Here is a 26,985-nt window from a genome sequence, read left to right on the forward strand (position 1 = left end):
TCGACGTTTCGGGCATTAGCCCTTCTTCAGGAATGAGGAAAGTTGGTCCAGCAGGCTAAGATAAAAGATAGGGAGGAGGGACTTGGGGGAGGGGCGTCGAAAATGTGATAGGTGGAAAGAGGTCAAGGTGAGGGTGATAGGACAGATTGGGGTGGGGGCGGAGAGGTCGGGAAGAAGATTGCAGGTTAGGGAGGCGGTGCTGAATTTGATGGATTTGACTGAGACAGGCTGGGGGGAGGGGAAATGAGGAAACTGGTGAAATCCGAGTTCATCCCTTGTGGTTGGAGGGTTCCTAGCCGGAAGATGAGGCATTCTTCCTCCAACCGTCGTTTCGCTGTGGTCTGACGATGGAGGAGTCCAAAGACCTGCATATCCTTGGTGGAGTGGGAGGGGGAATTGAAATGTTGAGCTACAGGGTGGTTGGGTTGGTTGGTCCGGGTGTCCCAGAGGTGTTCCCTGAAACGCTCCGCAAGTAGGCGGCCCGTCTCCCCAATATAGTTGCTGTGGTAGCGAGTCTGTGGTAGAGACTCGCTACCACAGCAATTTCTCTACAAACGTTTCACACTCTCCTCTTCAACAATACGGTCCCTCTCGTTCGTAAATACTGAAGAAAAGTACTCATTCAAGACCTTTCCTATCTCTTCCGACTCAATACACAGTCTCCCACTACTGTCCTTGATCGGACCTACCCTCGTTCTCGTCATTCTCATGTTTCTCACATACGCATAAAATGCCTTTGGGTTATCCTTGATCCTATCCGCCAAAGATTTTTCATGCCCTCTCTTAGCTCTCCTAATCCCTTTCTTCAGGTCCCTTCTGGCTATCCTGTATCCCTCCACTGCTCTGTCTGAACCCTGTTTCCTCAACCTTATGTAAGCCTCCTTCTTCCTCTTTACAAGACATTCAACCTCCCTCATCAACCAAGGTTCCCTCACACGACCATTTCTTTCCTGCCTGACAGGTACATACATATCAAGGACACGTCGTATCTGTTCCTTGAAAAAGTTCCACATTTCCACGACATCCTTCCCTGACAGCCTATGCTCCCAACTTATGCTCCTCAGATCCTGTCTTACAGCATCGTAATTACCCTTCCCCCAATTGTAAAACCTACCCTGTTGCACGCACCTATCTCTCTCCATAACCAAGGTGAAAGTCACAGAATTGTGGTCACCATCACCAAAATGTTCACCCACTAACAAGTCCATCACTTGTCCCGGTTCATTACTGAGTACCAAATCCAATATGGCCTCCCCTCTGGTCGGACAATCTACATACTGAGTTAGAAAAGCTTCCTGGACACACTGCGCAAACATCGTCCCATCCAATCTACTTGATCTAAAGAGCTTCCAATGAATATTTGGGAAGTTGAAATCGCCCATTACTACTACCCAGTGGCTTCTGCACCTTTACAAAATCTGTTTCCCAATCTGTTTCTCCACATCTCTGCTGCTATTGGGGGGCCTATAGTAAACACCCAACAAGGTGACTGCACCTTTCCTATTTCTGACTTCAGCCCATACTACCTCCAAAGGCAGATCCCCCTCGAACTGCCTTTCTGCAGCAGTTATACCATTTCTAATTAGCAATGCCACCCCCCTCCTTTTTTACCACCCTCCCTAATCTTACTGAAACATCTGTAACCAGGAACCTCCAACAACCATTCCTGTCCCTCTTCTATCCACGTTTCCGTGATGGCCACAACATCGTAGTCCCAGGTATCGATCCATGCCTTAAGTTCACCCACCTTATTTCTGATACTCCTTGCATTGAAGTATACGCACTTGAACCTATCTCTGTGTCCGCAAGAATTCCCTATTTGTGCTACCTTCTTCACAGCCTCCCTACATTCTTGGACATCCTGACAAACAGCTAGCCTACTTGCTGGACTATAAGTCCGGATCCCATCCCCCTGCCAAATTAGTTTAAACCCCCCCGAAGAGTGCTAGCAAACCTACCCCCCAGGATATTGGTGCCCTTCTGGTTCAGGTGCAACCCGTCCTGCTTGTACAGGTCCCACCTTCTCCAGAATGCAGTCCAATTGTCCAAATACCTGAAGCCCTCCCTCCTACACCATCCTTGCAGCCACGTGTTCAACTGCACTCTCTCCCTATTCCTTGCCTCACTGTCACGTGGCACCGGCAACAACCCAGAGATGACGACTCTGTCTGTCCTAGCTTTTAGCTTCCAGCCTAACTCCCTGAGCTCTTGAATGACCTCCCCACCCCTCTTCCTACCTATGTTGTTGGTGCCAACGTGCACCACGACTTCTGGCTGCACACCCTCCCCCTTAAGGATTCTGAAGACACGGTCCGAGACGTCTCGGACCCTTGCACCCGGGAGGCAACAAACCATCCGAGAATCTCGCCCATGTCCACAGAACCGCCTGTCCGTCCCTCTAACTAGAGAGTCTTCTATAACTAGCGCTCTCCTCCTCTCCCCCTTTCCCTTCTGAGCCTCAGAGCCAGACCTCGCGCCACAGACCCGGTCACTGCAGCTTACCCCTGCTACCCCAACAGTATCCAAAGCGGTACACCTATTGTTTATTCTGAACATATTTTGGGGAATATATTTAGGAATGTCCAGTATTAATATTTAAAGATATTCTCAGCTAAAGTGTCATTAATTAACCTATGCCAGTTATTTCTCTTTCTTTTCCAAAGTCCATGAATATATTGCTGTTTCCAAAATCTGTGGCCATCTTACCCATAAGCCATCCAATCAGGCTTCAGCCTCCTAAATTGACTCTGTACGGTTACAGATGATATCCTGTATCCTGTGTGACTGTGACAAAGTTAAGCTACTTATTCTCACATGTCTCTAGCCTTTGACATGATTTATGATACCATCCTCTTCTATCTCTTTTCCACTGTCGCGCATTTGTGTCGGACTTCAATTGTCCTGACTCAGTGTTTCCCTGTCTAATTGCAACTTGAGCATTGCTTGCAATGGCTTTTCTCTATCTGTTTCCAGATTGTTATTTCTGATATCCTCCTAAGGATTTATCTTTGGTGTTCCTACCGTTTCACATCTATATCTTACCTCATGATGAATTAATCTGAACACAGTGTTATTTTTTATGTTCACCGATGACACTCAGCAACTAAAGTATTTACAAATTTAGGATCAGTATTGCAACTCGAGGTGAGCTTGCAACCTCACCTCTATGCCATCACAAGATAACCATTTCTACTTTCATTGTTGCATTAATCTGCTGCTGAAAGCCAGTGTTACATGTAGACATAACTATTTCGACACAATCCTGGCTAGGCTCCGACATTCTATCCTTGAAAAATCTAGGAATAGCTTGGATAAATCTGCAACTGCAGGAGAATATTAGTGGATTGGTCAGGTGGACAGAAGAGTGGGAAATGGAATACAATAGAGATGTTTGTGGTGATGCACTTGAAGTCAAGAAAGGCAAGAAGTGATACACAATCAATGAGAGAATACTGTTGGAGAGTAAATGAGAGAACTTGGATTGAATGTCTGCAGATCCCTAAAGGTAACAGGACAGGTTGACAAAGTGACTAAAAAGACATGTGAAATTCTTTACTTTGTGAGTCAAGGTATGGAATATAAGAGCAGGGAGGTTATGGTGGAGCTGTATGGATCATCAGTTAAGCCACAACATGAATACTGTATGCAATTTTTGTCACATCACTACAGAAATGATCTAATTGTACTGGAGAAAGAGGAGATTTATGAGAATGTTGCTAGGATTGGAAAATGCAACAGTGGGGAAAGTATTTTTATCCATTCATGGATATTGAGTATTGCTAGCTAAATCAACATTTATTTCCCCTCCCTAAGGGCCTTCGAGAAGGCCGTGATGAAAAGTCCCTTTGAACTGTGCAGTGCACGTGTTCTAGGATCACCCACAATGCTGTTAGGGAGTTCTAGGATTTTGACCCAGTGGCGGTGGAAATTAGCAGTAATTCCTGCAGTAATTCCAAGTCAGGCTGGTGTGTGACGTGGAGGGCAACTTGCAGGTTGTGCTTTTCCTCACATATGCAGCTCTTTTTCTTCTAGATAGTGGATATCATGGGTTTGGAGGGTGCTGTTCAAAGAGCCATGATGAGTTGCTGCATGTACCTTGTAGATGCTTCACATGGCACCACTGTGTGACTGTGGTAAAGGGAGTCAATGTTGACGGTGCTGGATGGTATGCTAATCAAGTAAACTATTTTGATCTGGATGATGTTGAACTTTTCAAGTATGGTTGGAGCTGTACACAGTTGGCTTGGATTGGGTAAATTGACGTTTTTCTCTTTTGACCAAAAGAGGCTATGAGCAGAATTGATTGAGGCATTCAGTATTGTGAGAGACTTGGTTCGAATGAGTGAAAAGGGCCTATTTGCCATTGCAGAGAGGTCAGTGACTCAGGGCCATAGAATAAAGTGATTGGTAAGTAGATTAGACAGAAGATAAGGAAAATGTTTTTTAACTGAGAGCATGTGTTGGTCTGGAACTCACATCTTAACAATAGTAGAAGTACAAATCCTCAATTCATTTAGAAGGTGCTGTAACTTACAGGGCTGTGGATCAAATGCTGGAAAGTTGAATTAAGCTGGGTGACTTGTTTTTCTACCAGTGCGGACACATTGGACGGTGGCCTCTTTTTGTTGTCTAAATCTTATTCACTCATCCTGTTGTTCTCCCTGATTTACATCTTAAGACAAACAATATCTCAATCATAAAATTCTCGTTCTTGCTTATAAAATTTTCTATAGCTTTGTTTCTCCCTATTTCTTCCACAACCCTCTGATGTAAATATGCATTCCTCTAAGTCTGACCTCTTGTGCATACTAAATTTTAGTTCTCCTTTGGTGACTGTGCCTTCAACTGTGTGGGTCCTAATCTCTGGAATTTACTCCTTAAACCCCTCCTCGTTATGGTCTCCCTTTGCTTCTGAAATACATCCCTTGAAACTTACTATTTTGACCAAGATTTTGACCAGCTTCTCAAATACTGCTCCATATGACTGGGAATCAAATTTTCTTTATAATGTCCATTTGAAACAACTTGGCAAGTTTTATTATGTTCTGATTACTATATAAATACAACCTCTTGTTAGTTGTCTCAATTCTTTTATTTTCTTGCATTTAGGCCTCTTTTTTAAAAAAAGCTGTGTCCTGAATATTTTTGCCCTCCTTGATCCTGATTGTTGAAAATCAGGTGAGCGGTGAGTGCTTCGTTACAACAGCTTTGATCTCTTATTTTAATGAGGATCAAATAAACTCTGTATTTGGGAATTGTGGAGTTCAGAGGAAAGTGTTAATAACACTCATAGCTTCTTCAAATCATAAATTATTAACTCTTTCTTCTTTGTAACAAAATCTGTGTTCCACAGTTCCCCACTGAGTATCCTATTTTTATAGTGCCAATGTGGCTAGTAAAGTCGTTCATTTTAACCACAGGAGTGCTTTTAAATAAATGATTACACCAAATGTACAAGACATGTAGGCAGGATACATGCAGCGTCTACGATCAATTGAAATAATCAGCCAAACCACCCACACACATTGTATTTAAAGACTAAGTACTTGCAGACCATAAATTCGCATATCCCTCTGTCGAAGCCTCTATGTGCTCAATATTCTACAATTATTCTGATCACTTATTTGTAAGAATGGTATGAGAAGTATTTCTTGCACTTTCTCTGTTGTTTCTTTGTCCTCCTTATGGTATAGAGATCAGAACTGTACACAGTACTGTACAATTTGACCAGGATTTAGCACCACTTCACTACTTTTGAATTTTACACCTCTTAAAAATAGAGCTATTTGTCATAGTATTTTTAATATTTCTGCTGACCCGTGATACAGCTTTTAATAATCTGTTCATTTATATCCATAGCTCCGTTTTCTTTTCTAATGCTTTTTCAAACTTCTTTTTCCTACTGAAGTGTGTTATTTCATATTTATCTGTGTTAAAAACTGTATGCCACTTAACAGTCCATTCTACAAGTTTTCTAATATCTTCTTGAATAGACTTACCATTGTGTTATGCAGTAGCACAATTTAAATGGGACTTTGTTGTGATGGTAAAATTTCATTTTTGAACAAGTCTCAAAGCCTGAAGCTTAAAAATTAATCAAAATGCTCAGAACTCCAAATAATAAGTGCAGTATAGCTTTGAAAAAAAAAGTCTGCAAAATTCATAGTGCTTTCTTCATTGTCTCATCATTGTAAAAAATATTAATCTTTAAAATAAAGATACCACCTATTATTACCTAACATCCTTGCAGCTTCCATACTGGTGCCATAGTGAGATCTTCACAATGTTTTTAGTGCTACAAGACTATCTGTGGAGTTCTGCCAGCTATTATGACACAGTGATAGTAAGCCTGACCAAATCAGACTCGCTAACATTGCATATTACAACGCAGTGAAATTAAAATATTCCATGACCCTCAAAATTGGACAATTGTTCTTAACCAGACTTTATGAATAACTGATATCACACCCCATATTTTATTGCTTAAACAGAAATTAACAAATTAAGATTAGTACTGTAGCTTCAGCATAGCAAAGCTAAACAACAAGGTAATCTAATTATTGCCTATGATTTAAACCAAATCTTTAATCATAGCCCACACTCTGTCAGACAGGCTTAAGGAATAAATTAAATGTAAGTAATCAAGTTGTAACTGGCCAGTTCACTTAAACAATATTGAATAATGGCAGCGAAATCTTCACACAGTCCTTGGATATTATATCGTTCACAGGCACATGGGATTGTATATCTTGAATTCTAAAGTCACCAGTCGGTGCAAACAGCTTCTGCAGACTCCTGGAGACTTTTACTTACATCTTTCAGATTGGGATTCTTTTCTCAGAACTTTCAATTATCCAATAACTAAATATAATCTAGAGAGCAGCCAAAACTCCATCCAGCAGCCGTCATAGCCTTCTAACCAAAAGCCAATCCAAACCACTTCAATCAATGTTTTCTCTTTTTTGTTTCTCCAACATTCTGTTAGTTTGCCTAGCTGACATAGGCCTCACTTTGATTACCCTTTTGAACATCCAAGCTTTAACATCCTTGAACACCATACATCTCATGTATTTCAATGTCTGCAGCAACAAAAGAATAGCTTTCCAGGCCAGTTCCCTTAAACAAATATCAGATTGTTTGCTTTTTTGAAAAAAAAAGTGTTGCTCAATATCCAAAGTTCAATTTCAACTTTAGCCCACAATTGCAAACCAAAAACTTTTTTTTTTAAACATTGAAAGAGCTCTATATTTCTGACAAGATTATAATCAGCTTCTTTAGAAATGTGGAGCTGTACTTTTCGTACTGCAGGATAGTCAAGGAATGGGAAATCAGTCTGTTGCCATATTCTAAGGTCCAGCATCATAGACGGCCACTTTGACAGCTCCAGTGGCTATACATAATTTATCTAGAGGCTCTAGAGGATGACAATAGATGTGACATGTTTCACTTTCTTTTTAAGGACTTCAAGGTTCACTTTGATTTTTTGCCTTTTTCTTCAATGACATAACTCTTCTTTCAGAGTTCTGTTTCTGCACTGCAATATCTAGGAACTTCCTGAGAGGTAAAATTATTTCATGAAATGATTACATGTCTACTCCAGCCTGTATTTGCCTTTTCTTGGTAAAATCTTCTTAGGTAAAATCATCTTCATAATGGCCACGTCTATTTACTGTGTTCTTTTTATTATATAAGGACTTAATTAAACATCCAGTAATTGACAGGTCTGAGGCAAGGCATTGAAGTTGACATTTTGCAAATCTAAATGTCTGGTATATTGCAAATTGTCTTACGTCCTTTTATAAGGTTGAAGGCATATATCCTGCAGCGAGCTAACAAGGAATTTGGAAGGCTTGGGATTATAGCTGCTGGATTTGAAAAGAAATGCTTTTCTACCCAGGTATTGATGCCTATTGAATTGAGTTGCAAAGAGGCAAGCAGTTCGTGATGAAACTCGAGCTCTCCACCTGTTTAATCTATCAAGTAGTGCACTAAAAGAAAATACTGAAATGCTCCAAACCACATGATATCTAATGATATCATAAGGGTGCAATTTACTCTAATTTTGTAAAGCTTTGTAGCTTTCCATGATATTTAGAATCCTTGTACTTGCTGTTTGTTCAGTGAAAAAGGGCATTTTTCATTTGTTATATAGTTCATGACTGCCCTAAGGCATATATGGATAAATATAATTTTTGTTGCTAGGTCTAAAGTAATAATTCTAGTGTTGATGAATATGTTAATTTGATACTTGAACCAAACAGATCTGTAGTTCTGTGAGAAAGAACTTGCATTTATATAATGGCTTCACAACAAAATTAAGTTTCGTTGTTGAGAAAAATGGGATCCGATTTGCGCATACCACACCAGATGATCAATGTGTTACATGAGTTGGTAATCTGTTTAAATGACATTGGTTGAGAGATAAATATTAGGCTAGTCATTGGAAGGTCTCCTATTTGGTATTTTGTGCAGAAGCATCAGCGCGGAAGTCTGGAGTTTGTCTAGATTGGAGGTTGTTGCAAGTTCAATTATTGGCTGTATTTACACTGTCCTGCAGACTCCTTTTCACGGAACAATGTACTATATGAATTGCAATGGGTTCCGCTCCATTCCTGCCATTATGTGCATGCTTTCTGGCAGCTGACATGATGCTTTTATGTTGTGTTGTTTGTCCATCATCTCATTTTTTGCCAATGCATAGAACACTAAGATGTTTGGAAATATAGGCTACATGTTTGCTTTTTACTTTATGGGATGCAGGCATAGCTGTGCAGTGTGACAAAGAAAGATAGTTGGCTCATCTAGTATCCTCAACAAACACACTAGCAGAGTCTTCCAACAATGATTCAAATACTGGGACAAGTCTGGCGATGTCCAGCAGTATAATCTAAAAGGAATGCGTACTGTAATCATATTGTGCTTCATACTTCATATATTTGCTCAGCTGCAGAAGCAATGTACAGATGACTATTAGAAGGAAACCTTTTGTATGATGAGATTCTGTTGTCAATGTATCTAAAGTGTGCCAGTTTCTGTTAAAAGAATTGTTAGAATGCTGGAAAGCCTCAAGACTCTGTTAGGATGAATGTCCTAATTCTGTCTACAGATAAATCCATCACTCCTTTAAGTTGTCAGAAATTCTTGAGAACCTGCCCATGAGGAGCACCTTTCTTGCTGCTAGCTCATCTCAATCATGAAGAATAGACAATATAGAAATTGGGAGGTCTTCTTGTGACAGTATTGTTCTTGCCCATCACTACCTTGTTAGTGTTCTGCTGCGTAACACAAATTGATCCTATTTGAATTGAAGTAGAATTTTTACTGAGTTAATTTGTGCATAGCATGAAAACAATACATTTAATTAACTTAATGGTACTTCTGTACTTCAATTTATTTTTTAACAAGAACATAAGTTAATATTTTTGATATTAATGTAGGTGACAATGTTGGATGTTCCTTAAGGAAAAGATTTATTTATAAGATATGAGTCTCACAGGGAAAGTATTTCAAGATTTGTAATTGAATATTCTCCGTTTTAATCGTGCAACCATTGGTGGTGTTACCTGAGGTTGCTGAGGGCTTTTGGTGTGTAATTTCCTTTGTAAATATCTCCTTTTTACTTTTCCTTCCTTCTTTAAGATTCTTCTTAAGTAAAAAAAATCCTTTTTGACCCAGCGTTTGGTGACCTCCCCTAATATTTCCTTGTGACTTGGTATCAAATTCTGTTTGATAAAGCTTGTCTTACAACATTCCAATGTGCTACAAGTGTTATGTAGGTACACGTTGCTGTGTTATGAGTAAGTTACATTGATCTTCTCATCTGAAGCATGAAGGGTCACTGGACCTGAAACATTAACTCTGCTTTCTGTCCATAGATACTGCCAGACCTGCTGTGTTTTTCAGCAATTTCTGATTTCCAGCATTCACAGTTCTTTGTTTTAGTTTTAAATTGATTTTCTCATTCCTAGCTTTTCCAAATTTTCTGCAATTTTTCATTTAGTTTTCTAGTCATCTGATGTGATCCAAAGAAAAGTTTCTCACTGGCTAATAACCAATCTTTTGGTTTTCTAGGAAAATTAGTGACCAACCTTCCAACTTCAGGATTGTTCCTTTTTTTCAATAACCTTAGATTTGAAACAGTTCTTTAGTTTTTCAGCTTTCATTTTGTTGTCTTGGATCGCATGCACTTCCGTTTCTTCATAAATGCTATACCAGCAAAAATGAAGCTAAGTCTACTCTTCCAACAACCTTTTATGTCTTTTGACAGATGTGATAAATAATTAATGACAAAATATATCATATAATTTTGGACCTATTGAATTGGAAAGCTTCACTCCCTCATCTCTGCTTAGTTAGCTGGCCTCAGCTGATGTAATGATGGGGATAGTACAGTTAGCCTCCATGTTCTTCAGTCATGGAAAGCAAAGTCAGCCAGGGTTCCTGTCCTGATTGCAAGCTAATGACTCTACAACTAAGTATATCACTAATTCTCCTAATCAAGACTCATAGATGGATGATAAAATTTTGGGTGTTGACAAGCCTGGACCTGTACCCAATTGATGCCTATAGAGAGATAGAAGCAAATTAGTAAAAGAGTTAAAATCCACACATACTAGTGCTTCTTTTGTTCATTATTATAGTCATAGAGATGTACAGCATGGAAACAGACCCTTCGGTCCAACCCGTCCATGCCGACCAGATATCCCAACCCAATCTAGTCCCACCTGCCAGCACCCGGCCCATATCCCTCCAAACCATTCCTATTCATATGCCCATCCAAATGTCTCTTAAATGATGCAATTGTACCAGCCTCCACCACATCCTCTGGCAGCTCAATCCATACTCGTATAACCCTCTGTTTGAAAAAGTTGCCCCTTAGATCTCTTTTATATCTTTTCCCTCTCACCCTAAATCTATGCCCTCTAGTTCTGGACTCCCCGACCCCAGGGAAAAGACTTTGCCTATTTACCCTATCCATGCCCCTCATAATTTTGTAAACTTCTATAAGATCACCCCTCAGCCTCCGACACTCCAGGGAAAACAGTCCCATATGCTTAGAATTTTTACTTTCAAACATGCTGGAAATGTACAAGAGGAAGTATGTTCCACCTATAATCGTTCATTAATATGTGATTAATTTTTGAATTCCAAATAAATAAATGATGTATTCTTGGCACTCTGAATGCTCAGAGCATTAGGGCCTACCTAATATACGCAGTAGAATATTATAATCCGAGAAATGCTCCACTACAGCCTATTCAAATTATTTACCATTTTGTTTTCTCCTGTTAACAGTAGTGTTCCAATGCTCCACATGTTTCACAGAGATTCCAATTTGACATGTTTGCAGAAGGTAAGCTTACATAATGTCATTCACTTGCATGTGCTACATTGTATTCATATAGTGTAAATGGAGATAAGACAATATCTGAAGTCAAAAAGTATTTAAGCAGATTTCTGATTTCTGTATTCAAACATATGAATATGTATACCTTTTGGAACAGTATTAGCTATTTCTTTGGGTCAGATTTTTTTAAGCCTTATTTGCCAATGCTATCCATTCTTACATCCAGGAATCTGCAGATAACATTTTTCATGATAGCGTGGCCATAGAGATCCTCATAGAAAGGCCATAGAGATCCTTATTCTCATTGACTTGCAGGGTGAAATATGTGTTAACCACAACAAAATTAGAGATTTCTCTAGACACACTAGAAATCCATGGTCTGGATTTATTGGTTAAAATGACAGTGAAACTGGTATTGCTTTTTGGGTAACACAGCGAATACCACTAGTTACTGTTAAATGCGAAAGCATGAAAGCATGTCAGTGATTCTCTTCTCCTCCCTGAGATGTTAAAGTCCTCACAGGTTAGAAGTAGAAATCCCTGATTTGATGTTAATGTTAATGTTTTTATCCCATTGATCTCAATGTATAAACTCATGAAAAAGTTACACTGTATTGAATGAGTCTTGGTAAACACTCTGGTCCTGAAAATCTAATCTTATCTTCTCTGTTCCAAGATTGATTTTTAAGATAATAAAAATTACAATTTAGATTTAAGACCCATTGTAATGGAACACTTTTTTTAATTTCGCTATTTAGTAAAACACTTGACTTGTCACTTACAGCAAAAACCAGACCTATAAAGCCAGGCAGATGTGGACTGAACTAATTCATGAGAATAGATATTAGGAATAAAACATTACTGCTATGTGATTATGAAATCAATCTTGACAGGTTTATCAGTGATTCCTTAAACTGAATTGTTCCAGTGGTTAAGTTTGTGACTTGTTAATCACTGGGATGTAAGCATTGTTGCAAGGCCAACATTCATTGCCAAGCCCTAATTGTTCCTGAGTCACAAAGATGTACAGCATGGAAACAGACCCTTGAGTCCGACTCGTCCATACCAACCAGATATCCTTAATTAATCTAGTCCCATTTCCCAGCACTTGGTCCCTTTCCCTTGAAGCCCTTCCTGCTCATATACCCATCCAGATGTCTTTTAAATGTTGTAATTGTATCTCTAGCAGCTCATTCCATACCCTCTGTGTGTCGGTGAGCTTTCTTTTTGAATCATTGCCGTCAGTGTGTTCTAGGTGCTGTCTTTGGGCTGTTTGGGAGTTTCAGGGTTTGGCCAACAATGAAAGAATGGCATTATAGTCTCACATCAGAATGGTGCCTGACATACAGGGGAAATTATAAAAGGTGGTGTTGCTATGCACCTACTGTTGCCATTTAAGAGGGTAGAACTCATGGGTTCAGAAATTTCTGTTGAAGCGTTGGCAAATTGATATAGTAAATATTGTAAATTGTGCATTCATTGCATGCCAACAGTGACGGGTGGGTGAATGTTTAACTTGTGGATGTGAATCTGCTTTCTCTTGGATGGTGTTAAGCTTCTTGAATCTGATCGGAACTGTACTCAACTGGGTAGGTGGAGGGTATTGAATCACATTCCTGACTTGTGTCTTAGAATTAGGTAAAAACACGGACTACAGATGCTGGAAACCAGAGTCTAGATTAGAGTGGTGCTGGAAAAACACAGCAGGTCAGGCAGCATCCGAGGATCCTGCTCCTTGGATGCTGCCTGACCTGCTGTGCTTTTCCAGCACCACTCTAATCTAGACTCTTGTGTCTTGTCATTGGCAGATGGGCTTTTGGGAGTAAAGAATAGTTACCCACTTACAATGTACTAACCTCCAACCTTCTCTTGCAACACATTGTACAAACTACTTGTAGTATTTATGTGGCTGGTCCAGATAAGTTACTGGTCATTGGTGACCTCCAGGATGGAGAATTCAGTGATGGTCATGAATGTTAGAAAGAGGTGGTTAGACTTTCTTTTGATGGAAATAGTCATTGATTGATAATTACTTGTCACTTATCAGTCGAAGCCTGAATGTTATTCAGGTTTTGTTGCAGGCAGGTGCAGACTGGTTCGGTATCTGAGCAGTTGTGAATCCAGTTGATCACTGCAGTCGTCAGTGAACAATGTCACTTCATACCTTATTAATCTAATTATAAAGTAATACAAATTCGATTAGATTCGATTAGATTCGATTACTTTACAGTGTGGAAACAGGCCCTTCGGCCCAACAAGTCCACACCGACCCGCCGAAGCGTAACCCACCCATATCCCTACATTTACCCCTTACCTAACACTATGGGCAATTTAGCATGGCCAATTCACCTGACCTGCACATCTTTGGACTGTGGGAGGAAACCGGAGCACCCGGAGGAAACCCACGCAGACACGGGGAGAACGTGCAAACTCCACACAGTCAGTCGCCTGAGGCGGGAATTGAACCCGGGTCGCTGGCGCTGCGAGGCAGCAGTGCTAACCACTGTGCCACCGTTCCGCCCATTATGGTTGGAAAATGGTTGGAAAATAAATTAATGAACCCAAAAGCTGCAAAAATAATATTTGATGAGATTCCTTTGGCATCTTTTAATGTTAGATATTTTATTTGAAATAAAATAGAACATCCTTCCATGCCTTCAGATTAGATTAGATTAGAAAGGAAACAGGCCTTTCGGCCCAACCAGTCCGCACAGACCCTCCGAAGAGCAACCCACCCAGACCCATTTCCCTCTGACTAATGTACCTAACACTATGGGCAATTTAGCATGGTAGAATAGCAAACACTTTATGCTTACACTAATCATGTTCAATAAAGCTTTTGTACTTGCACCTAGTAAGAACTCATTTTATCCAATTTGCTTCACATCTCTTAATATCCTGCCCAATTAAAACATTCAAATCTAGGCTCCAAAATTTTCAATCCACCCACTTAACAGATTACTGGGGAAGAGAGTTTTAGATTTCCACTGCCATTTCTATGAAGCACTACTTCATGACATTACTCTTCCATGAACTGACTGGAACATACATTTTTTTATGATTATTCCACCACTTATTATTATCACCATTTACTTTAAAATATATTTTAACATCTTAAACACCTCAATTGCATCATTTCTAACATCTTTATGAATTTCTATAACCTCCTCGTATTTTAACCTTATTGCTGCAGTCCCCTTCAAAATCATACACATATGCACATACTTTATTTCACCATTTTGGTTTCTTATCTCCCAATCCTTGACAAAGGACTAGAAAATTCCAGCCCATGTTTCTGGAAGTGTGTAGTTGAGTGGGCAATAATGTTGTTGTCATGTGAGTGGGAGTTGGATGTGAGAGTGTGAACCATGTGTTAATTTCTGGGGAAGAGATCATTTCAATCAAGTCTTGAGTTCAGCTGACCCCATGAAACCACAAGATGTAAGCAGAGAAATAGGCCGTTCAGCCCATCAGTTCTGGTTGTGTCATTCGCTGAAATCCTGGTAATCCTCAACTCCACTTTCCCGTCTTTTTCCTTTAACACTTGATTCCCTGACTAATTAAAAATCTGCATATTTCAGCCTTCAATATACTTCATGGCCTAGCCTTGACAGCCCTCTAGTAAAGAATTCCAAAAATTCAGTACCTTCTGAGAGAAGAAATTTCTCCTCAACTCTGTCTTAAATGTGTGGCCCTTATTCTGAAACTAAACTGTCTGATCCTGGACTCTTCCATGAGGGGAACAACTACTCTGCATCTACCTTGTCAAGTCCTGTAAGAATCTTGTACATTTAAATAAGGTTACCTAGCATTCTTCAAAATTCTAATGAATACAGGCCCAACTTACCCACCTTCTCGACATAAGACTATCCCTCCATACCTGGTATTTCTTTGGACTGCCTCTAATGCTCATATACATTTCTTTAGATAAGGGCCCCGAAACTGTTTGTGGTACACCAGCTGTGGTCTGACTAGTATCTTGTCTAATTTTAACAAAACTTATACTCCATTCCGTTTGAAATAAAGACCAACATTTCATGTGCCTTCCATATTTTCCACAAAATTTGGATGGTAGTATTTTGTGATTCATGGATAAGTACTCCCAAATCCTTCTGTTCTGTAGCTTTCTTAATTTAAATAATATTCAGTTTCTCTATTTTTCCTGCCAAAGTGCTTAAACTCCTATTTTCCCATATTCACTTAACTTGTCTATATCCAACTGCAGACTCTTTGTCATCCACACCATTTGTCTTTCCAACTGTTGTGGCATTCACAAATTTGGCTATGGCCCTTGGTTTCAAATGTCTGCCTTCTAATAGTTAGCCAATCCTCATCCATGTTAATATACTACTGACTACACAATGGGCTTTGTCATATTAAGTAGTCTAATGTGAAAGGAAGGCACACAAACAGAAGTAGGAGAAAGGAAATGTTTCACAGACTCCCTAAGGCTTCTCTCAAGAAATGCAACAAAGATGTCATTGCATGTTCAGAAGAAGCTGACTTGGAGGAAACTCCTGTGTGAAGGGACACAATTCTTCGAAAACACCTGCTGGCAAGAGAAAGCACAGAAAAGGGACTGGAGAAAGGAATGCCAATGATCTCAAGAGCAAGGACCACTTGCAGCTCTTGGAAACATCTGCCAAGTGTGTGATGGAGATACAGCTCTAGGCTTGGGCTCGCCATCCCATGCAAGGACCCACAGAATCTATGATCAGTGATGCAGAATTTCCCAGGTGGACAATCACATTTGTTAGTGAGTAATTGTTGATAACATTGAATGCTATAGCCATTACAACCACCTAATTTCAGTTCAGTGATATTGTGAGTCTGTCATTGCCTTGGCATATCTGTTGCTGAAACCCTCATTTATATTATTGCTACTTAGAGTCATAGTGATGTACAACACAGAAACAGACCCTTCAGTCCGACTTATCCATGCCAACCACATATCCTATATTAATCTAGTCCCATTTGCCAGCTTTTGGCCCATATCCTTCTAAATCATTTCTATTTATTTATTCATCTAGATGCCTTTTAAATGTTGTAATTGTACCAACCTCAACCACTTCCTCCAGCATCTCATTCCATACATGCATTACCCTCTGCATGAAAAAGTTGCCCTATAGGTCCCTTTTAAATCTTTATACTCTCACCTTAAACCTATGCCCTTTCATTTTAGACTTCCCTACCTAGGGAAAAGATCATGGCTATTCATGCCCCTCATGATTTTATAAACCGCTATAAGGTCACCCCCTCAACCTCCGATTCTCCAGGAAAATAGCCCCAGCCTATTCAGCATCTGCCTATCGCTCAAATCCTCCAACCCTGGTAACATCCTTGTAAATCTTTTCTGAATGCTTTCAAGTTTAACAGCATTTTTCCTATCACAGAGATACCAGAATTAAATGCATTAGCATTACATCTGAGGTTTATAGTATTATGCTTTTCTTGTGACATGGTCTATAGGATAAAAATGAAGCAGATCATGTGACCTCTTCTGAAGCTTGTTTTTGAATCAGTCTTGACTGAATTAAAATTAAAGCAAGGCACAAATTATTTTGTTTGGAAGAAGGTATTAAACATCTACATTTGAAGACAGTGGCAACAGCATCCATGCTTACTATGGTTAAACTGGTCATTTCTAAAACAGCAGGAATGTGTTGGAAATGCCAGATTCAATTCCATTAGGTTTTAAACAGCTATTTTACATTTAAAAAAGAGAAATGAATCGGGGTGAGTAGAATTGCAAATATATGTTTCTGGCGGGATATAGGGGGCAGGGATTCAAGTTGCTATGGGAAGGCAATGGCCTTATGGTAGTTTGTTAGTCCAGAAATCCAGGGAAAGTTCTGGGGACCCAGGTTCGAATCTTGTCATGGCAGATGGTATAATTTGAATTCAGTAAACTCTGGGAATAAGAGTCTAATGATGGCCACTAATCCATTGTCGATTGTTGGAAAAACCCATCTGGTTCACTAATGTCCCTTAGGGAAGGAAACAGCCATCCTTACCTGGTCTGGCCTACATGCGACTCCAGACCCACCATAATATAGTTGTCTCTTAACTGCCCTTTGGGCAATTGTGGATGGGCAATAAATGCTAGCCAACAATGCCTTCATGCTGGGAATGAATAAAAACTGATACGGTTGTTTTGTTAAAGGAACGTTTTCTAGATATTCTTTAGCTCTCAGATGCAGCCAGTTTGCCAGGATCAGGAGAAAGAGAGAGAGAGAGAGAGCAACTAGATAAAAATCTCTGTTGTTCACCACACAAGGAATGTAAATGGAAATTTTCAATCTGACTGTATAGATCTAGTTTGGGTGTGGTTCAAACAAGGCTGGTGGATTTACTTACCTTGCATTAGAGGACGAGTCTCCCAGGAAAATGCCTTACCATGAAACCTAGTTCTATGATTACAAGTTACCAGGCTGAAAAGATTCTGGGAGAATTGACTGTTGATTTTGGGAGTGTAATGTATACCTGTGAAGTACGTTTTTGTTGGTTGTGCTAAAAGTGAAAAGGTGAAAGTTTTGTTCTGGGATTTGGAGTACAGGTGACCTACAAAGATAGTGTTTAGTCAATAGAACTATTAGTCTTCTGTGACAGTAAACATCTTAAAATGTGAAGTCTTGTGTTAACCTTTCTGCTTAAAGTTAACAGTCCAGAAAGAGGCTTGTAACAGCAAACTTGACTGTCCTAATGCTTTGGAGAAAGTGAGGACTGCAGATGCTGGAGACCAGAGTTGAAAAATGTGCTGGAAAAACACAGCAGGCCAGGCAGCATCCGAGGAGCAGGCTGACTAGCTTCACTGTGTATTCCCTATAAAATTGAGCTCATCCAAAACTCAGCTATGGAAATCCTTATCACTGATCACCTGATTATTGGCCGACCTACATTGGCTTTTGATCTGAAAATGCCTTGTTTTCATAATTTTCATTTTAAATTGTTTTCAAATTCCTCCATGATCTTGGTTTGTGTTGCCAAGGCTCTAAACTATGAAATACTGTCTCTACTCCTCTCCACCTCTCTATATTGCTTTCCTCCTTGAAGATGCTCCTTTAAAACCTACCCCTTTTCCAGTTTGATCACCTGTCTGAATAGTGACATTGTCAAATATTATTTTGATAAAGTTCCGATGAAGTGCCTTGGGATCTTGTACTAAAATAAATGCAAGTTGTTGATTGGTCTCTTGAAAATTAAAATGGTGTAAATCTATCCGTTTAAAATTAACCTGAATCTATCATCTTAAAGGTAATAATTCAAGATATTGTATCTTCAATGTTCACATTTTGTGCTTTGGGATTTAAAATTATCCTGTTTTCGTCAGCTCAAAGTGACGAGGCAATTAGTTACTTGTATTTCCAGGCAATTAGTTACTTGTATTTCCAAGATCTGCATGTCTGAAATTCCACTTTCAAAAAAATGAACTTTGCACTGAGAAATCTAATGATATTGTTAGAAGAAACACCAGAAATTGTGCGGTACAGTGAGGAATGATATGTGCACTTCATTTAAGTTGCAAATCCTGTGCAACAGTTTTTGTTCATATATCATTATCTTAGGATCAGTTGCCAATTTTGAGTTTTTGTCACCTTTAATTTAGAGCTTTTTACTTTTTCTGATTTATTGTAGGAGTGTAACACAAATGGTGTGATTTCTTAGAATGTAATCATGATTCAGTTTGTTAGATTAAATCACTACTTAACATATAGTGATTGCTTGTGTTATTCGCAGATTGCATTTTAAAAAGTCAGTAACGTGTTGATTCTCTCTCTTTGTTACACTGTAGCTGCTTGAATCAATGAGGAAGACATTGGAAAATCAATGGAATGCTGCAGTTACTGAAGAGTTTCTGACGCAAATTGAAGATTTGTTCCTTGCAGGTTATAACATTGAAGACCGGAACAGTAAATTTGAAACTATTGCTAAAGTTCCAGTAAAACCAGGCAATTAGTTACTTGTATTTCCAAGATCTGCATGTCTGAAATTCCACTTTCAAAAAAATGAACTTTGCACTGAGAAATCTAATGATATTGTTAGAAGAAACACCAGAAATTGTGCGGTAGAGAAACCAGAGGATTTCTCAGTACACTTCAGCTGGTTTTAAAGGAAATTTGATATAAAAACCCTGAATTAGCTGAAAGGAAAGTGTAGAGGTTTCTTTTTTTCCCGAGGTATTGTCCTTCTTTATCAAACAATATAATTATCCTTACTGCCAATTTCTTTGACTTGTTAAATCAAAAACATGTGGTTTTCTTGCCATCATGGAGCTAAGTAGGGCCGTTTCCATGCAATCAGTTATGAGGACGATTGAGGAGTAGCTCAACTGGAAGCAGCAGACACGATGATTTCAAACTGGTTTGAGTGCCTCTCTGAAATTACTTGACTGTGGAATGTCAGCAGGAAAATCTACATCCTAAGCTGCAGTATGACCTTCTCAGGGTTAGTCAACTTTTACAATTTGTTGAGCCCATTGCGCTGAAATATTTCTAGACATTAATTGAAATTTCATAGCAGGAAGGGGGTTCCTGTAGGCTCTCATGGTTTCAAGGACATTATCTTTTTATTTATGGATTTATTTTAAGTAAAAAAAAAAATCATTATTTCTTCTTTAGAAAGGGTACTTTAGAAAAATATTACACTCGTGAGTTTTTATTAGATAGTACAACTGAAAAACATTGTAGACCAAAAACGATTATAAAATAGCTTTGAACTAAGAGTTGCCCTGTTATATTTTAATTACTTTGCATCTTTGAATGGAAGTCAGTAGGTAATTCTTTGAGACAAAATGTGTGACATTTGGATTTATGAACCTCAGGTTTCAGTTTATAACCTAGCCCATGGATTCCACTGTTGAAATCTGGTGTGTTACCAGATGAACAGGTTTCATTTATACTTAGTGCACTGATTAGAAGTGACAGCTATTTGGCTAACCCAGAATGACTAGAATTCTTGCCCTTCTTAAGAGCAAATACAAAAAGTCACGATCTGCCTATATGTTTTCTTCATATCTTCTCTACTTGAGAAGGAACGATCAACAACATTTGAGATAATGCTTAAAGGTAAATTAGTGTTCTAGGTTCGTGAAAATGTTCAAATGGTACATTTTCTTGGGAAGTTTATAATAGTTACATCACACTAATTAAATTGTCTGATGGTGGCTGTTCACACCGATCACACAATTCAGCTGTCAAAACAGGTGTGTGCTGCCTTCACACAAGCAGCCTCACTGAAAATAGAACATGATGTAACGATAAAGCAACTGACTTTAAGACTGCAGTTTTTGAATTCTGGGATTTAATTCATCTTTATTTTGGAATCTCTTCAGATTCCAGCTGCTGATCAACCATTTTTAATTTGCATTCCAGCACTGAATATTGGCATCAGTATTTAGGAGCCAGGTAGGTATACTTCCTTGGCAGCTGAATGAAGATAGCTTCTTCAAATACATTATCTGTGCACTCCTGTTCTGACAGGAAACTACAGTGGTGATCTCCACATGACTACTTTTGGACTGGAACAGTTTGATGATTGCTTTAAAAAGAATATGCTATAAAATGCTATAAAAAATAGTATTTCAAGAGGTAGTATGTACACTTTGTGTACTGGCAATTATTGAAATGTTACTCTTTTTTTCTCCAGCTTTGTGAAATTGAACTCTGAAGCCCAAAGCAATACAGTAAAACTGTAACTTCTTGTTCATAAAGTATTTTGTTTTGGACTAAGACCGTGACCTCTAACTATTGATTGTAATATGTGTCAGCATACTATTTAAACAATTATATCCATATTGCTTCTAAAAAGAAAGATTTTGTAAGAGGTCATATTATGCACAAATAAAACTGAAAGGCAATCGGTCGGCTGTGGCACCATGCTATGACTCCAGACATTTTCCCATTGAGAAAGTCAGCAGTCGCAATTGAGAAGCCTCTTCAAATTGGGTGTATTGCCCTCTGAAGGGATGAGAGTCATACGTTGCAGGAACTTCAAACATTGTGTGTCTTCGATTCTGTTCTCTGCAGATCACGAGCCTTGGAAGTAGGTTAAAGCTGCATCTTTCACAAAACCCCACAAGTACTCACAGTAATGGTTGGGCAACTAGCAATTCTGGATCCGTGCTCTATTTCAGACCTGCCAGCTTTGCTTTGGGTGTGTTTCAAAAGGTCTGAGTGATTTTAGGTCATGCGTAACTGCTTACCACTTAATGGTTATTTGCAGCCAGCCGATTAATTGCATTGAACAGTCTGATTCTAAGACACACGGTGAAGATAACATAAGTTTAGCATAACATTTTATAGTACGTACGTATGTATACACTTGCAGTGGTTCAAGTGAGCTATTTATATTCCCTCTTCCTGACACTATTAATTATTGCTGTCCAAACAGCATGGCAAATATGAAACTGAATTATTTTATGTTAAGTACATTCTGCAAGACAACTTAAATATTTGTGGCATATTTTTGTTATTTGAAGTAGCTTAGTTTTATATACATTGAATACATTGAAATAGCTAATAACAACTGATACCATCTATTCCACTTGATGAAACAGTTAGTAAACCAAAAGCTTCCATATATTGATAGCTGGTTTTGAGATGTAGACCATGACATGATCTACCATTCAAAACTGTTAAAGTCCAGCTGTACTGTTGTGATTTGTGTTAGAAACCTGATTATGCTGTAGACTCCTAACAATCCCAAATCTAGATTTTTTTTTTCCATTATTCAAAAGTACAGAATTCAGATTAACAATGCTATGGATTCAAACTTGAGGACGATTGAACTTGATCCAGAGTATTACCATGATATGATTGAACAACTTTAAAAGGCTGCTGACGAATAAAAGGAATTTCATAACTAGTTAGTTCGGCTCAGTCACAGTTGCTTGGCTGCAAATCGTGCATTAGGAATAAGCACTAAACTTAGAAAGATAGAAGAGAAATTTGTACAGAATTTAAATTGCAGAAAAGAGAGTGACATTGCCAAATCTTTTCATCTTGCAGCAATCAGGACAAATGCAAGGACACCGAACTTCAAAAGATTGCAAATGTTTGTCACAGGAGGGAAAAGGAGTGCTAAATGATTGGCAAGTTGACTGATGGCTGAGGGATTGCCATGGAGAAAAAAACAGAATTATAGGCTCCCCAAGCTTCCAGCTAATTCAAGAGCGTCACAAGGCTTGAACATATATCTTTTGTTTACCTAGAACACGAATATATGTCACTTCTAGCATTGTCTAAGTGAGCCACATTGAGCTAGACTGATTATCTTAAACTTATTATTAATGCAATTTTACCACACTCCGGATTGCACTGAACAATTGTGATATCACATTGCACAGCAGATAGAGTCATAGAGTCATAGCAGATGTTTTGTTTGGAATTTTAAGTTTGGTGTGTACATATTATGTGCTTCCAGAGGAACAGGGTTGTTTAATTCAGTCAGTCAATCACAGGAATATGCAGCCTATATACTTGGTATCTCACCAATACTGAAGTTCATATACAATGTTTATGTAATGGGCAAATTGTCTATATGGTCTGATGCCTTTGTTTTCCTTTGAGATGTGGATGTCAATGGCAAATTCCCCATGCCAAATTATCCTTGAATTAAATGGTTTGCTTGGCCATTTCAAAAGTTAGGTAAGAGTTGACTCCATTACCATTGATCTGGAGTCACGTGTATGCTAGACTAGGTAGGATGACAGAGTTCTTTCATCAAGGACACAGTGAATCAAATTAGGTTTTCACAACAATTGATAGTTACATGATCACTGTTACTGAGATGAACTTTCATTACAGGTTTGTTTGTTGAATTTAAATTTCATCAGCTGCTGTGGGGGGTTTTGGACTTTGGGATTACAAGTGTAGTGACATTAACACCATTCCATTTCTTTCCACTTTCCAATTAGTGCAAAACACCAATTGTATCATTACAGCATGTTAGCAGTGTGAAGTATCTTGCTTTACCTGTTCAAAATTTAGTGAAACACAGTCTAGCCACGGTAATTTGAAGTAGACCTAAGACTTTTCAATTCACCGTGATGACCTTTGCCGATGTGGGAGCTGCACAATACAGAGAAACCTACAAGTTGGAGGCAAGGCTAGGCCATTCAGCCCCTTCAGCCTGTTTTCTGTTGAATAGAATGATGGCTGATCTGACTGTAGTCACAACCCTAGTGCCCCCAATACCCCCTGGTTCTTTTGCCAGTTTAAAAAAAAGTCTATTGAACTCTGCTTTAAAAACAACTATCTGATCAGCTGTCCTGCACGTCAACTCTGACGTGCTCTGATTCCACATTAAAATTAGCAAGGTAACCAGAAGGCTTGGGTACTATTTACACAACTGTTTATAAAGCCTCGTTTATAGTATGGAGCTATATCAATCCCGAAGCATATATTAACCAGTGACGTTAGGCTTCTGGAAGACAGTAGTGGAGGAATTATTAGCAAATTTCCCAGCAAGTACATGGAATGCATTAGCCTGCAACATACTCAAAGTGAATTGCAACATGAGATAGAGTACATTGTAGTGTGCAATAATATTTTTAAGATCAGTTGAGCTTGTAACACCGCTAATTTACACTCGCTAAAAGAGACATTTGTACGCAGGAACCACCACTGCAAGGAAAGGAATATTTTGAAGCCTTACTTTTGAATTATACAGATGCATGGGGAATCATGGCAATGCCTGGACCAATCTGAATTGAGTTGCCAATCAATCAGCATCCCTTTTCTTCCATAAATTGTGATCATTTGAAGTTCAGCATTCTTGCATTTGTCTTGATGAGTAGGAGATGAAAGGCTTCAACAATGTGTCTCTTTTCAGCAATAAAAACATTACAAGAAAGGTTCAAAGTCAATGAAAAAAAAACAAGACAATCAAACTACATTTCAATAAATCTTGAAAATTAAAAAAAGTATGATACTTGCCCCAAAGTACTTAGTCACAACATGGATTCAGATCCAAGAGTCTCAGTCAAAAGAATGGAGCATCCTTGACTGCTGTTTAATCTACACTGAAATTGAGAAAATTTATGAATCAGCAGAAAATATTTTGGCAGATAAAACCGCAGCTGAAACTGCAATAATTGTTCTTGTGCTTCAAAGTGTACTGAATTGTACAATACATGCTTGCTTAATTACATGTTCCATGAACATTGTCCTGCATACATTCGTATCTTGTCAACCTGTCAGTAGGTTTCTGATTATGAAGTCACAGTGCAGTGTTTATGTGGTTTTTAGCTAAAAGTCAAGATATGATTGCATGGCAACACTGTAAATAAAAGTTTCTGCAAACATTGGTTGAAATTGTTTGTATGTCTGTGAGATTAGAGAAAGTCAAAAGTATGCATACTATGTGATCACACTTGTATATTTCTTGACAAAGACATGTTTAATCTAACTTGTTACATCTTCATGTTGTAAAGATTTTGAGAATTGCAGTTTTGAAATAAGGTTAATAAATGATCAGTTTTGTACAATAATAATGTAGGTCAACCATTGTGATTCATATATTTTATCAAACCACAATAACTGCCAATTGTCTGTATATTTTGTCTTTTCTGTACTGTGGTGACCGTTAAACAAACAAAATGGGTAAGTTAAAAAGTTTAATCACTTGTCTGCTGTCATGAACTTTTTTTAAAAAAAGAGAACTAATTTCAAGGTCTTACAAAAATGTGATGGGCCACAACATCTTACGGTATGCCCCTTATACACAATCGGTATATTGCTGAATATGTGAATTGATAATGCACCGACAGCAACAGGGTGCTTCGGATCTTGGTGAATGATGAGACCAATTGTCTTCTCGACCAATAAGATGTAAGGACTCAGCAATAAATATAAGAAAGACTGAGGAGATGAATTACAGTGGGTGAACTTAATGATAAAGTCAGTTAAGAAGTATTCCATCATTAAAAAAAAACTTGGTGTTGTTAATAAACAACTAATTTTCTGTAGTAGGACAATTAATGTGCAAATACAGCAATTTTATGAAAATAACCAGGATTTGAAGTGCTCAGTTTGTTTCTACAAATTTAACAGCAGAGTGGCGCAAATCATCTAGCAACTTGTGGCTGTTTGTAATTCATGATCTTTGCTGGATTATTTGCAACACTCTTGTATTTTCTTTTACATTGTTTGCTAATTAATTTTTCAACACATGGTAGGTAGCTCACACAGAAGGTTCAAAAGGTTGATTCCAGGGATGAAAGAACTAGCTTGGGCTTGTACTCACTGGAGTTCAGAAGAATGAGGGAGATCTGATTGAGGGATATAAAATGCTAAAGGGGTGGATGTTGAATGGATGTTCCCCCTTGTGGACAGTCTCAAACATTGAGTTAGAGTGAGAGGTTGTTTCAAACCTGAGATGAGCAGAAACTACACTGAGGGTTGTGATTCTGTGGGACTCATTGCCCGAGAGTGCAATGGAGGCTGAATCAGGCGATTCAAGAAATAAATAAATAAATATGTTTCTGATGAAAAATGGGATAAGGGCTGTGGAGAGCAGATAGGAAAGTGGAGTTGAGACCACTATAAGATCAACCATGATATTGTTAAATACCTGAGTGGGCTCAAATGTCTGAACTGTCTACTCACCCTCCTAATTCCTATGTTCCTATAACTCCTTGAGAGCGTTTTAAGGTTTTAAAGTGGGGGGCACGGTGGCACAGTGGTTAGCACTGCTGCCTCACAGCGCCAGAGACCAGGGTTCAATTCCCATCTCAGGCGACTGACTGTGTGGAGTTTGCACATTCTCCCGTGTCTGCGTGGGTTTCCTCCGGGTGCTCTGGTTTCGTCCCACAGTCCAAAAATGGGCAGGTTAGGTGAATTGGCCACGCTAAAATTGCCCGTAGTGTTAGATGCAGGGGTAAATGTAGGGGAATGGGTCTGGGTGGGTGCGGGTCGGTGTGGACTTGTTGGTCCGAAGGGCCTGTTTCCACACTGTAAGTAATCTAATCTAATCTAAAAAAGTAATCTAAAAAAAGGTTGTTCAAAGGGATTGTATCATAAAAGCAGTATTCTGCAGAGGCTAGAAATCTGAAATTAAAATGCAGAGAATACTTAGCATGTCTTGCAGCATTTGTGGAAAGAACAGTTATTGTTTTGAATTCTCAAGTTATAATTAATTTAATGTTAACTACTCTCTGTCCACTGATGCTTCAAGAGCTGCTGAGTATTTCCAGTATTTGCTGTTTTAACGTTATATCACACCCTGATTTTTCTGTAAATTTTCATTTAAATAAATCTGAATATACACAGTAATGTATTACCATAATATTTTCTATTTTCCCATTTTCTATTCTCTCACCCTTACCACACACCACTGTTACCTCTCATCAGTGCAGCCTTCACACTTGTTCATACTCTTGATGCTACCTCTGTGTCCTGTCAAATCTCCTTGGCTCCCATTGCATCCATTAGGGCAGACTTCAAGAGCTATGTCTTTAAAATGGATATTTATAACATCTTATTTCCCACAATCTAATATGGCTATCTCTAAAAATGCAATACAAAAATAAATTACCTTTCAAAAAGCCATTCAAAATGTTTAAATTCCTTCAAGTAATCAATCTGTTGTAAAAGCAACCATATCCATTTCACTAGCTACGACTCAATTACTTGAAATGG

At 38.7% G+C, this 26,985-nt stretch overlaps 1 protein-coding gene across 5 annotated transcripts in view; it reads left to right on the forward strand.

The window, feature by feature from the left end:
* The window catches only part of mysm1 (Myb-like, SWIRM and MPN domains 1), a 105,460-nt gene extending 80,489 nt beyond the window's left edge, over window positions 1–24,971 (forward strand). For 3 of the 5 annotated variants that reach the window (XM_043699289.2, XM_043699291.2, XM_043699290.2), the window contains 2 exons: window positions 11,296–11,353; window positions 19,140–24,971. In XM_043699289.2, coding sequence (XP_043555224.1) covers window positions 11,296–11,353; window positions 19,140–19,304 — 223 coding nt within the window. In that variant the 3' untranslated portion in view covers window positions 19,305–24,971. The remainder of the gene's footprint in view (window positions 1–11,295; window positions 11,354–19,139) is intronic. The other 2 variants (XR_015758159.1, XM_087990637.1) reach the window with 2 other exon arrangements.
* The last annotated feature ends 2,014 nt before the right edge of the window (window positions 24,972–26,985 follow it).

Source organism: Chiloscyllium plagiosum, unplaced genomic scaffold (genome assembly GCF_037043375.1).
Source record: "Chiloscyllium plagiosum isolate Xiang-an unplaced genomic scaffold, Cpla_swu_hap1 HiC_scaffold_9, whole genome shotgun sequence".
Lineage (NCBI taxonomy): Eukaryota > Metazoa > Chordata > Chondrichthyes > Orectolobiformes > Hemiscylliidae > Chiloscyllium > Chiloscyllium plagiosum.